The following is a 14,409-nucleotide window of genomic DNA, read 5'->3' as shown; positions in this document are numbered from 1 at the left end:
ATCTCAACAGAGGAATAACTCTTCAGAGGAGACAGTAGACAAACACCACAGCTCTGATCAAAGAGGACTGTCAAGGTTAGAGAGGTGTATAATCAAAGTGTGACAGTGTTGCAGCGACAGAAAGACCTCTGGGTGGCAGTGGAGTCAGCAGCTCTGCAGCTCAGTGTTGTGCCTGTGAGCTCATTCTGTAGCTTCTCATTTCAAGCTTTGCGCTATGGAGAATATGCATCCTGGCGTAGCTGGTGCTGCAAATTTCTTGATCAATGACTTAAACTGTCTCAAATTCATTAAACATTGCAATCATAGCATGTGCATGCAAATGAGCAATCCCCCTTTACGTGGGGGCAAAAAAAATAAAAAATGTTCAATTCTGAACTCTGCAATCAAGGCAATTACTGTGCATTTCATCATCTCCATATATTGGCTGTGCATCATCTGTAAACTTTGGATTCTGTGAAGATACATCTGCCAGTGGGCATAAGCCGAGTTAGAATCTCCAGAGTTTTGGTGGACTAAACAAAAAAAAACATGTCAGCACAAAAAAAAAGCACACCATGGAAAAAAAGAAGAAACCGAGCCTGGAAATGTCAGATTCCTTATATATACAGTAAGAAGAAATCCGAGTGAGGGTGTTCGTTTGGAGCGGTGTAGCTAATAAAGTCTTTGATCAATCCTTTTGATATTCACAGTGTCGCGAGGAGCCGCTGTGCTCCATTACTCATTTCAGAGTTATGCCAAAGGAAAAGCCAAGCAGACATAAATGATGCTATATTTCCCAACAGAAAACTGAAAAAGAGCACAGGACTGTAAACAATTCAATCACCCCCTGAACTCGTCAAGACGCCCCTCGGCGTCAGAGGATCTGAGCTCGCTGTGGATGTGTTTCTTTGGCAACAGTTTGTCACCGAGGGAGTCCGGCAGCGCGGCGCAGAAACACTGACACAGGCATTGGTGACTAATTAAACAGTCACAGTGGGAGAGTCTCATACAGGAGCACTGCGGAGAGAGGCAGAATGAATCATTGCACCTGTTTAGACAAAAGCTACCACTGCGCCTAACCTGGAATATGTCAACAGCTTTTATTTCCAACAAATAGATAGCAATAGTGACAAATTCTAAATCAATCTGTGAACAAAGCACAGCGGATAGTCCCAAATGTTGGCACTGTAATTAGTTGAAGATGTTCTAATTAACATGTTAATCCTTACGACATGAAGGGGTTATAAATAACAAACATTCATGCTCTGCATACTGTGAAGGACCTGCTACGCATTTACACTTTAATTCAGGGTAATCAAAGACGGCGAAAAAAAGGTTTATATATTTCTTATCATGTCAAATAACGTGCCTTTATATTACAGCTAACAATTTGGATGCTGTGTCCCACACTTTTTAGTGCAGGCATTTCACTTCCCCAGAATTCCATTTGTTTCTTTTCATTAACATACAACGTTAAAATCTGTTGGCGAATCCCTGGAACGTGTTTAATCTATCATGATGACTATCAAGTTTTTTTGTCTATGCCTTTTCTAATTTTGATCTCACTTGCAGTCACCCTATATTAATTTAAAGTTTCTCAGGCATAATTTCACACAATCCCCCCCAGTGTAGCATCCTTTCTGCTGCGTATGTTTCATGTAAGCAATGTGCAATAAGCAACCCTGTTTTTTAAGCATCTGACTAAGTTTGTCTGAATATGTCCATAAATCCTTAGCTGCATCTGATGAGTCATTTGGTAGGTAGGTGTTTATCAATTCACCGACAGACATATAGCAAATCTAAGCAACAGCAGTTACTACCAGCAGCGAGGTCCAAGAGCAATAACTGTGCAACAAAACATTGTGTTCAAATCAGAGCTGAAATAAAAACTAAGGGAAGAGAAGTGAAGTAGTTTGTTTTCAAAGTATGTGTTTTGTATTAGTAGTAAGTAAGCCAAGGCCATGTTTTTTTTTGTCTTACGGATGTTCTTGCATTGCCTGGTATCACACTCGTGAGAATTTCTACTCACTTCAAGAGCAGAGTCTAGCCCTGGGGCTAATACTCAATATGATCAATGTTCAAACACACTGATGAAGGATTCATGAGGTGCTTCTCAGGAATATATCATCCACTTGGTGTCTGTATCCTGACCCGGGCTGCTGGCAAGAGCACAGCCTGACTATCTGCGCGCTTTAAGTCTCCAGGCATGTCTCTGTTTGGATCCATTACTCGCTTAACAAGGATCAACTCCCTGTAAGGACTGGTGTGCATGCAGGTAGTTGTTTAGACCGAGAATCTAGGTAGCATCACGACCCAGACTTGGTAGATTAACAGAGTCCCAAACTAATTAAAGGATATTATTGGTTTTTCACAACCTGGGTCTTATTTTTCTGGTTTAGTGGTTTGCTTTGTCTGCTGCAGCGAAATCACCATGTTCAGTGATCAGCACTTCATTTATTGTTTTTTTTTTGGTTATCCATACATGCAATAACCAAACATTAAACTCCTGCAAAAATGAAACAAAGTTGTAAAATAAGATCTTAAGGTATTGTAACTTTCTGAGCTAGCTGTATCTCAGTTTACAATACAGCTTATGAAAAGATACTTAATAAATACTTTTTCAATTGCATTTTTATAACCTGACACACAATAAATAAATGAAAATACATTAAAATGATCATCAGGATTATAGGATCTGCTTGGAGAACTGTAAATGTGTTCTCACAGTGTTCATTGTTCCATATAGAATACACAGTGTAGTAGTATTAGAGGATCTAACAGTACTGTATATCTGTACGTGCAGGTCTTGTCACAGTTTTACTCTGTAAGATCACACTTCAACATCCACCCTTAGATGTTTCTGATGGGAATGTACGTCTTTTGATCATTTTCTACATGCCTGCTTGGTTTCCCCCACTTTCTTCCTCACTTCAGCTTAATTTCTTTTTGTGAAACTGTCAGAGGAGACAACCCCTTTGATGCATGCAAAGTTTATCAAAAGGTTTTGAAGCGGCTAATTATTCATCAGTGTTTCTTAGCACAACGTCTTTGACATTATAACACTCCAATAAAACTATAAATGTGACAAATACCAGCAGGTTTTCTTTCACTTGGAGAGTTGGGAGTCTCTGACTACGCTACATTTTCGCCTTGCTAAATGAATAAATTGTAATCGTTCAATCGCTGTAATCCTAGTTGTTGATGTGTGAGATTCTCATGAAATGCCCTGCTGAGTATATCAAGCTGTCAGTTCACTCAGATGAAGGCTTAGCTGCAACATCTTTTTATTTACACAAAGGGAAGAATGCATTTTCCACATTTTTATTCAGATTCATTGCAAGCTGTTCAAATATCTACACTCTTCATATTGCCAGGGATGAAATTAAATGAGCACTGATTCTTTTGTTATAACTAACAGACCTTACTTTAAAAGAAAGGGTGGTAAGAGTGAGTTTAAAGTTTACATTTACAGACAAAGATGAAATAATAAGCTACAGCTCACCATAAAGCTCAGTAAAGCCAAGGGTAACTTCAGATTAGGGGGATGATTCTCTGTAGGTTCATCTTCATGCAACTCTCTCACATTTCATACATGTTATTTAAAGTTAAAAGCCATTTTGAGCTCAATAATATAGACCCATACTCAATCACTCAGAATCAAAGTCAACAGGCCCTCTACAGAGTAAGAGATAAAATAAAGAAAACATCATTTTTTAATTAATACAATGAGCTTGTATTTAAGGCAAAGAAGGATACACAAAATAAACAAACAAAGCTTAGAGGTATTTTAATGGGACATGATAGCCAGCTGTTTATGTGATGAGAGAAAGCAAAGCCCCGGGTCTGACTGCAGTGACTTTTTTGTTTTATTGGATAGCGGGGTTGAAAGTCAGCTACAACACACACACTGTAAATATTGTTAACACTGTGTATTGATAACTGTCTTCAAAAAGAAAAAAACCTGTCCGTAAAGTTGTTAGCCAAGAAAGGTTGGGTTTGATTTTAGTTCTGTCGGGTTCAGATTCAGGTCTGTCAGACTGTGTTTAGCATTTCTTTGAGCTCTGTTTACTGTGCTAAATATTTCCATCGCTAACTCTGACAGTCACTATTTGAAATAAACACAGGCAACCATGTTTTTTCAATACAAATTTGTAATAGGGGAGTGTTTGTATCTTCTGCTGTAACAATGTTTGCCTTCTGCCTTCTTAACTAATGTTTAATTAACCCATATTAAAACCCTTACTTATAGCTGATACAAAAATTTTAAAGGTTGACTTATACAGCCATGTAGCAGAAGAAGCATTTAAGGTGCATTTTAAAAGCTTAATCTAATACATTCATTAATATGTTTGTTTGTTTCGAGGAAAATGGGCATTTTTCCTTTCATTGATTTGTTTAATAATGGAGAAAAACCCTCTAAAGAGCTAAGAGTTGTAACACAACCAAAGTCCAGGAGCACATTGGTAAACACGGGGCGTTTCTGTTTACATGATGTCCACCTCAGCCTACCAGGCCGCAGGGATGCTCTCGGCTTCTTCCAATTATGTGCAGTCTGAGGAGTGTTGCATTCTTGGAGGATAGGAAAGTTTAATATCGCTGAATAACAGGGAAACTGGAGAACAGACGAACCCATTAAAAAAACAAGAGAGAGGAAGTTTTGCGCAGACTTTGAAGCAACAGTTGTTGAATAAAACGTTGACAATGTTGGCAACTTCTGCTGCCCCCACAAAGGCTTTCTCTGATAGTTCTTATCATAACCAGGTAGGTGTAAGGAGGAGGAGGAGGAGGAGGAGGAGGAGGAGGAGGAGGAGGTGGTGGTGAAGCATTTTTATGCAAGCCAACATTCTCTGTTTGCAATCTCTATGTGGGTGCCTGCGAGGAGATACAGTATCCGCAGAAGGGTCTCCACCCTGCTGACTCCCTGTCGGCCCCACTCCTTCCACTGCCTTTCATTCTCCATTAATCCATTAGGGTGCCAACATTAGCAGATGACTTGTTAACTAAACTTCACATTTGGGCCAAGAGGGAAGTGGGTGAAGCAGTGGGGTTTGAATTAATAAGAGATTCAAGAGAATGTAGAATTTGAGTCCTTATCTGATGAAACCTAAGCTAATACGATGGAGGATAAGTGTCTGTGTGAAAGAGGCAAAGGCTTTTTAAGGTTAAATAATGTTGAAATTATGCTTTAAATAGCGGTTTGAGTTTTTCCAAGCACAGTTTTGAGGCATCAAAGTGCTCGGTCTGACTCTTAATATACAGTTCATGTAGAGTGATAACCTTTATCCATTAACTGCAACACTTTAAGTATTGATCTGAGGAGGTTCAAGTTCAGTTCAGGTAAACAAACACCTTATCAGGTGCTGTGTCAACTCTTATAATAACTGGAGCAGCTTAAGTGCACTGCATGGAGATATTTATTATTTGACTTAACAACCTAAAAAAACAGCAGGGGAGACGATGGCTTTCAGACCACTTCACAGACATCACTGTCCCCACACATTAATTGGATTCATTAACATAAGATCTAACACATGCAATCAGCCCAGTTACAGTTGAAGTGTCTGGGTATCAGTGCTGATCCTCACTAATTCATTCTTGACCTTATTCATAAACATCTTAGGGCCTTTCAGCATTTAATCAAGGAAAAAAATTACATCAGGAGGCAAAGATGAGGAAGATTTTTGAGCACTCTGCTTAACATGCACGTCTTTCTATATCTCAAGTACCGACCTATTTCTTGCTATTAGCCTAAAGCAGTGTCCATGATGGAAGCCCAGTGGTTTGTTCTCCGCAATATCTCTCTCCCCTCTGTGAGGCCTGTGAGTTTAAGAGGCGTTCACATGAAAAGGTAAGTTCTAACACCATGAATAATGCACATTGTTTGCTGGAAAATCTGAAAGAGCTGTAGATATCACACTCGAATAATACCTCAATGACTCCAGGATAACTGCCAACATGAATAGAAATGCATGATATGATATTCACAAACAATGGATACCATCCCTTGATAGACACATCTAGCCTTTTTTCTTTTAGAGATGCCGCTCATTTTCTGGATTCTGCATTAAAGGCTGATCATATTAATGAGGAAGATACTAAATTATAGAGCAGCGGTTTTGCTGAGAGGCCCAGACCAGGGAGATGGTGGCTTTTTGCCAGAACAGGCAGCTCTCTTTCATGACAACACACTTAAACCTCATTAGAATGGCTTCGAAAGTATCCTCTCGCTACAAACTCCATTTCAAGCTAATTAAATTGATTTGTGAAATCAAACACAAAACATAAACGGACAAAACATTAAAACAATGACAACCACTTTGTCATATTTTGTAATTGCTACAAGCAGCGCGACTGTACACCTCTTACCGTGCGCAAAGAAAAACACTAAACCACAGCAAACCAACATCCACCTGATCAATGTATAGAATAGCTGGCAAGTTTGAGGGCATTACTTGGTGTAAACTATTGGCCGTGTCTCCCACATTTACAATGTGGGAGACTTTCTGCTTTCTGTACATATTAATCCTCAAGATAGACAATTGTATTTGTACCACTAATAATGAGCCTTTTGTGTAACATTAATTAAGGAATTAAAGTGCACCAGTGTCAGGAACCAGGTTCTTATTGGTTACTGCGCTAAATCTAAACAGTTTGCAAATACCAAGCTTCAATACAGCTAGTACACATTAAATGAATGAACCTTTCATCCAATTTGTAACAATACGAATGAATGCTAGGCATGAGGTGGTAAAGCTATTGGCAGAATACATAAGAGAACAACAAAGTGAAAGATAAATGCTTGTCCAAAGTTTTAATCCGGCTTTTTTTTCCCGGAGATACTCATGGAGCTGTCTCATCACCACCCACAGCTGCTTTTGATATTTTTCAGCTGTGAGCAACTCCTTCATTACCTATGGGTACTGCGTTGAGGGAAAATGGCGTCAATCAACAGCACACTCCAAAATCATTTAGTATGCACACTGACATTTTTGAGTACACTTAATTTTGTCACTTTTTGCGGTGTGAATGTGCAATGTCCTCCACTGTTAGAATTAGTATGCTGAGTGGGATGGTGATACAGCATAGGTTATTAGAAAAGTGGCAGAGAGAATGTAGTCGACAACAATGGCCCAGGACTTCTGATTGGAGTGCACTCCATAGTGAGGACAACAAGAGATGACCTTTAGTAAGTCAAAAAAGATTTACCTTTATGGAGTTGGGGCGTCCATTGAAGCCGTGGGCCTCTGTGAAGAACTCTGTGTTGTGGTCCAGCCGTCCGTGACCTCCATACAGATGCTCATCCGAATCCAGTTTGATTTTGTACCTGACAGAGATTGACGTTAAGGTGCAATAGCAGTGGGAAACTAGATTATAAGATCTAAGACATAAGAAGCACGGGTTTAATCACCAGCACTTTTGCCGTTCAGATCTGGTTTAGCAGTGTTCAGCTGGTTTATATTCATTGAAATCTTCGCATCCATCAGCATTCTTCACCCCTCCCTAGCACCACAAAGTGACAGAGCGGAGCCCAAAAAGACGAAGAGAACGCTGCCTAAAATGAACATAAATACAAAAGTGATTCAGCCATGGCCAAGACATCCTGCCTGCCTGCACGCCTGCATAATTGATCTAATTTACTGCATAAATAATGAATTGCATCAAAAAAGTGTTCAATAGGACAGCAAGATATACGATATATTCATTCCTCAGGACTTTTTTCAAACAGTGTAATAAATTAGCCTTTTCAACATAGATTTGATACATTCCCATACTTTTTGTCATAATCTCATTGGTGTTTAGTGGAGGCACCTGAATGCAATTCTGCATGCAGGTCTGATGTTTACCTCACAAAATGCATCCATTGTATTCTTTATGTGGAATACTTCTATGAGTTGTGATACAATAAAACAATGAAACACGTCATCAATCATGTGTAGTAAAATGTGTCTGTATGTGTATGCAATTGTGTGGGAAAGGGGTGGCGAAAGTCCCTTGCTTTCCAGTGTGCGGTTGAACAAGGATGCTCAGACACTGAAGAGCTGACTGATGGCAGCTTCCATAATAAGGTTGCCACAGCTTCATAAAATCTTTCCGATCTTGAAGAGCAACCGAGATGGAAAGACATTGCATGAGATATAATATGTAAATCATGCCATATGCTCCAGTGAATGCTTTAGCATATATTCACCTTTTCCCAAAAGTGCAGAATCACATAGATTACAGGAAATATGCCCTTTGGCAAGGGCTAAATGGAGAATACTGATTATTGTAATATCTGAATTGTTAAGAAAGAGCTCCCAAAAATAATGTCTAAATAAATGATGTCCATGCACACTTTTGGAAAACCCCGTCTGCTTCTTTAAACTGCTTGACATTTTTAGTCTTCATCTAATAGCTTGATTTAAAAACAAAAAAGACAGATGTCAGATTAAGTTACAAAGACGTTATTAATGTCAGAGGAAATATTGAAGACATTTTAAAAGCCTGATTTAAATCCAAGAAAGTGCACTTTGACAAGTGCGTACATTAATATATCGTTCAATGTAAAAGCTTCTCTTCAGCCAAAGCATTGCAAATCTCATGCCAGTGAGAAATGTTTATCCTACATATGCACCCTGACGTCTATTATATAAATACCTGACCTGAACATGAACATGAGTGCAAAGCATTATTTACTCTACAAGGACAGGAGCTATAAGGAGTAGTACTGTAACAAACACCAGGAAAAAGCAGCAGACATGTAAACAGCCTTTTTATTGGCTGGCAGAATAATCATCTTATCTCCCCAAAGATATGGTGAAGTGTGAGTGGGACCCTCAAACACTAGCGCATTCTGCCCCAGAGCTGGGGAAACTCTGCCTGCTTGTCTTCTTTGATAGTGATGATTAAAAAGAAGCTGCTCTGTGCATTGTTTCTCCTGAGGAAGAAGACCCCTCCCCCACTTCACACCTCCACTGTTCTACTCCCCACTATGGTGTTTTTTTGACAGAACAAAGTCACTCTGCCCCAAAGGCTTTACAACACGCATCAGAAGCATGTGGAAATATTCTCTCAGGGGCTACATGCTTCTGGGAAACGGAAGATATATGTGATTTCAAAGGTTAATCCTCCTTATACAACAATGAAACCTTGACATTAAACATTCAGAAAGTACATGGAATGCCAATAACATGTTTCAGACGTGATGTGAGTGCCAGTCACACTACAGCCACACAGCTTGTTGTGCTTTTCCAGTCATGTGGACAGCATAATGTAAGTGTTCCAAGTCTGTGGCACGCATAGAGCATTCTGGAAATAAGGCATAGTTATAGTGATTCAGTGTTCCCTGGCAAACTTCTCAGTAAAGGAAGCGCGGACCAGAATAAATTGGTAGTTGAAAGCTTTGAGCGGTTACGTCTTTGTTAGTGGCTGCAACAACAGCTTGCAGTTCAGCTGTAAAGTATTGTAATCCATACAGCCTTTGTGAATAAAGGGGAAGGATTTAAGAACACAATCAATTTTTCCCAATGAGCAGGGAAAAAAAACCGCAGTCCGCAGCTTGATCATTAGAACCATCGGTGAAAACAATCTGGCCACGACCATGATTGCATGCAGGCTGTGCCACTTAAAAGCACCCTGATGTGGGAAAGCAGGAGCTGAGCCAAATGCGTATACAAGTCTGAGGAATGTGGCATGGCCTTGCATTCGTTCTAAACACTTTCCTGCCTTTCCAGGTTTGACTTTTCCCTGCCTCTGACCAGTCTGTGCAACTTACATTAGAGAGGAAGAAGTGGTAAACTGTTTCTGTCACATAGGAAAAGGGAGAGGCTCACCAGTAGCTTGAGCTCAAAGATACTGTAGTCAAATGAACCCTGAAATACTTTTGGTTTCAAAATGAAGATATGTCCTTCATTTTGTGTTAAGGGCACGGCAGTTTTACATTCTGTTTAACAGCCTTCAGTAAAACTTTATCATGTTAACGCTGTTTTACTGAATTGTCGCTGGAAGCTTATAATAAAGATAAGCCTAATAAGTACATATTAAATTAAACTCTAGCTATACATTTGCACAAAAAAAAAACAGAGTGTTGTCAGTGTTCAAACCAATAGTTGACTACAATATGGATCTTTTTTCATAGAGCTAATCATCAAATGGAAAAAAAAAATTGGTTAAAGAGTTATTAAATGATGACATTTTCTAAAAAAAAAAAAATTGCGCACCAAACTTATTTGGAAGATAAAAACATTTAAAAAGTAATTTAATTAGTTAGTATTCCTTTGAAGAAATACATCACAGTTTATATTCTGACTTATTGCAACAAGTTTGACCTACCGCTGTAGACAGATAGTTTTCCTGTTCAATGAAGGATTAAAACCAACATTTTCCATGTTTTTTCCCCAATTATTTTAAGGAGAGGGATTTCATTTATCAAAGGTGGTTGCTGATGAGGCTGGATGTCGGATTACGATCTTTTAGGGGGTTGATTGTCTGATCCATTGAACCACACCAATTATTGCAGTTTAGAAAGGGAGCATGATTTCTTTTCTGGCTCTATTTTTGAGTCTATGCTGATTTTTTTTTTTAATAATGCAGTTTGTGTTGACCTCTGAGTATGTTGGGGAAGTTGATACTTACAGTATGGAGATGTTATTGTTGTTGACGAGCATGCAGGTTTTGCTCTAAATTCAATTATTTATTTAGGAGTTTTGGGTGTGTGGAATTGCAATCATCATTCTGTGCATCAGATATCTGCATCATTTACTGGAAATGAAGTCTTAAATGCTTTTGGCATTTTTAGCAACAATCAACCCTCACTGAATTAATGGACTCTGGACAATAGGGCCTACTCTTTCAAGCAGGACTCGAGACTTGTATAGATTTTACAAAGCTGTGCTGTCATGTAGTTTATTTAAACCTTCAATAAAAGCAATAAAGCTGGTCTATAACATGTCCAGATTCCGGACTGTTTTAGCTCCATCTGAGTTAATATAACCATGTTTGCCAATTCATGTATAACTTTATTGAGTAGTTGTCATTGTTTAAAAGTATTGTATGTGTTCTTAAATGCTGTGCAGTTAAACTAATAGTTTAACAGAAATATTTACAGAAATATATGTGCAACATCTTTTTTTATTTTAAGAACTATAAATAACTAGCTCTCGAGAAATCTTGGTCAACATTAAAAATATTAAACCCAAGTTTTTAACAAACTGGAGTTTCCCTTTAATTCCTCCTCTTTTTGTCTTTTCAAAACGGCAAAATGTGTATTTTAGATTAAGCCCTGGATTGATGAGGATGCTTGTGGACGATATCTGGTAGAGTTACAACCCACAGAGAAAAAAGTAATGCTACTGTGTTTATGCAATCCATCTTGATGCATCCTACAGAAGGCTGCGGTTAAAGAAAACAGACGCATATTTTCCATTTTGTAAAATACATATCCTGTATATTCTGGATAATATCGGAGTAAATGATTGTCACCTTTGGACGACTGTTTGTACTTTATTCCAGTTAGTTGGTGTCACTGCACCTGCAATGTATTATTCCAAATGGCATTCAAGGAACGACGCAGACAGAGAGGAGAAAGATGACCTGACATAATCTCACCTGCCTATTGGCACAGTGTAAATCAAAGAGCAATCTGCCCTGACAGCTACAGCTTTCATGACGGGATCCAACTGGGATTTCAAATACTTTAACCAGCCAGATAAAGCCTTGTGCCTGAAGAATGTGTCCACCATGAGTCAGACAGAAAATATGAAAAAAACATAGACGGTTTGAATGCCTGTCGAAAAGCTGATGTTGACTGCATTTTAATGGCCAACATTTTGGGTGAGGTGCTCTGCTTCACTCTCTCTCTTGTTTCTCATGGCGGAAGGAAAAACAACCCGTTCAAAAGACGACATTGATAAGAAAAATAAATGCTTGTCACTGTGCATCAAACTAAGGAATGGAGCTGAGGGATGAGGTTGGTGTTGAATTATTATTTATGTATCTTAAAGAGGCCCTATTATGCTTTTTGCTTCTCCCCCCTCCTGTAGTGCGTCATATAGGTTTTTGTGAATGCAAATGGAGTGCAAAGGCTAAATTCCAACAGTTCACAATGGAGGGAGTGCTCAAAACACATTGTTTGTGATAGGTTAAGGGGTGGGACAGCTCTAAGCGGTTGACCAATCACAACAGAGCCAGCAAGCTAACCAATCAGAGCAGACTGGGCTCTGGTTTCAGACAGAGGGGGTAAGAGGTGCTGCAGCACAGGCAGTATGAGAAAAATAAATGTATTTTTGAACATTAAAGTATGTAAACATGCCACAGTAGAGGAATAAAACACAAAACTTAAAATACGCAGAATATGTCCTCTTTGAGATTAAGCTATTGTTCCATATACTGCAGACAACCTAACCACAGCAGTTGCTGCAATACAACCAAATCAACTTCTTCTCAGAGCAAAAATGACTAACTGATTACACAAACCATTTTTTCGAGAATTCTTATGTATGATTAACACCTTAAAAAATATATTAAAAACTGCATGCATTTTTAACAAGGGCTCCATTCGGGCAACATTATGCCAATTTAAGATGCATCCACACCAACATGCGGTCAACAAAAGGTCACTTATATCCGTTCTTTGCTGCAGAAGGACATCCTCTGATATGATATCCGTCTTGCCACATTGCCAAAGGAAATAACACCCTGTATTGGATCCATTTTCAGCAGTGCCCAGCATGGTCAGCCGCATCTAGCTATTATTTCTAGATGAAGCAGTGGTGTGTGGCTCCACTGTGACATCCCTGACCCTCGCAGGTAGTAGAAAGTTTAAGTATATGACAGCTGAGTGGAATGAAATACCACTTTTGGACTCTTTGAGCTTGTCTTGTTTACCTTCTCTGCCTCTGAGTGGCACTTTCATCTGTCTTCGCCCCTAATTGGATCCTCTGCACACATTCCCATCGGAGGATCTGCATCTCTTCATGCACACGGCACATTTACCTTCCTCACACACACATACCAGATTTGCCTTTATGTGTTTACTGCTTCTCTGTATAATGACAGCCAGATCTTTGCCCTCACATTTATTTGCATTTCCTCTCAACCCACCCAGTGTCTGAGGCCGCTTCTTAAACATCAAAAGAGGCACCAGGAGGAAAAGATGTGGTTCCATCTAAATGAAAATAAACCCTCAAAAACGGTGTTACAGACACTGTGCAGTAAGGCTATTAGTGGTGTGCCCGGGATTCACCCCATCAAGGCAGAGCTGGCAACACAAGGCAGAAAGAACAATTACTGCACATCAAACAAGCTTATAATTAACGCATGATGTTAAGGGGTTGCTGCTGTTGTATTTTAATCATTAAATGAACTAGATTATTGTTCTGGGTCACTATTAACAATCAACAACATGTTTCTGTTGTTTATTGTGGATAGTGATTAAGACTAGCAAAATATATTTCTATATTGTTTTTCTGTGATTATAACCTAAATATCTGTGTAACAATATGTAGTAATTGCCAGATCACATACTGTAAGAAGAGGCTAAATGTATATATAATTCCCCTTAACTGCCTTCAAATGTTATAAATCATACCACTTGTTAATATAATGATCTCATCAGGCTGATACTTCAATTAAGGGTATTTCATTCCATGTTGTCACAGTTTTATTCGTTAATTTAAATTATAAGAAATACTTAATTTATCTTAGCCTTAACATTAAAATGAAACAAAAAAACTAATGTTGAAATCAAAGGAACAACTGCTGCTTCAAAGCCTCATTATCAGCCAATCGAATCATCATCATTTGAGAGTAAATTGCTCAAGTGTTGAGATTTTCACCACAGGCATCGAGAAGAAACTAACAAACTCACCATCATATTATTTTAGTCATAGCTGAAAAAGCAACGCAGCATTGTATCCAACCGGGAAATTGTTGGCGTTGTCTCTAGAGGAGAGTGATGTCCGTTATAATAAATACAAATCTGTCAGCTTCCTGTCCCCCCCTTCATATCCCTGATCATTAAGCCCACTGCAATCACAACTGTGGGACTCATTAAATTCCTCCGCGGTGCTCGCTGGGAAGACAGACGCCCAATGACGCTAAAGAAGGCGCTTTCTGAATCACTGGGCTCTGCTATTATTTCCCTCTGATAGCATTACCACACTAATTCAAACAACTGACCCATTCCACAGCAGTATGACTGCTTAGACTATATAACTAAAGTATTGGCTTTGAAAATAATACCACAGTTACAATTCCTAGTGTTCACAAGTCAGATTTACTTTATATAAGTCAGACATAATGTTTAGATCCCTGATACACGTCTGCAGAGAGGAATGCATCTTCTCAGAAGATTTTTAGCATCCACAATGCCCTCTGAAATGTATTATTAGATTCAATTTGAACCGTGTTCAGCCTTCAAACTCATATCAACAAGTGGAGATGACAGGTGAA

General features: G+C 38.9%; 1 protein-coding gene across 1 annotated transcript in view; it reads right to left on the bottom strand.

The window, feature by feature from the left end:
• The window catches only part of LOC134880218 (1,4-alpha-glucan-branching enzyme-like), a 70,769-nt gene that overhangs the window by 2,004 nt on the left and 54,356 nt on the right, over positions 1-14,409 (bottom strand). The window contains 1 exon segment of the mRNA XM_063907001.1: positions 7,186-7,303. Within this exon segment, the coding sequence (XP_063763071.1) occupies positions 7,186-7,303 (118 nt within the window).

Source organism: Eleginops maclovinus, chromosome 18 (assembly GCF_036324505.1).
Source record: "Eleginops maclovinus isolate JMC-PN-2008 ecotype Puerto Natales chromosome 18, JC_Emac_rtc_rv5, whole genome shotgun sequence".
Taxonomy (NCBI): Eukaryota; Metazoa; Chordata; class Actinopteri; order Perciformes; family Eleginopidae; genus Eleginops; species Eleginops maclovinus.
This window is presented reverse-complemented; position numbering and strand designations above follow the sequence as displayed.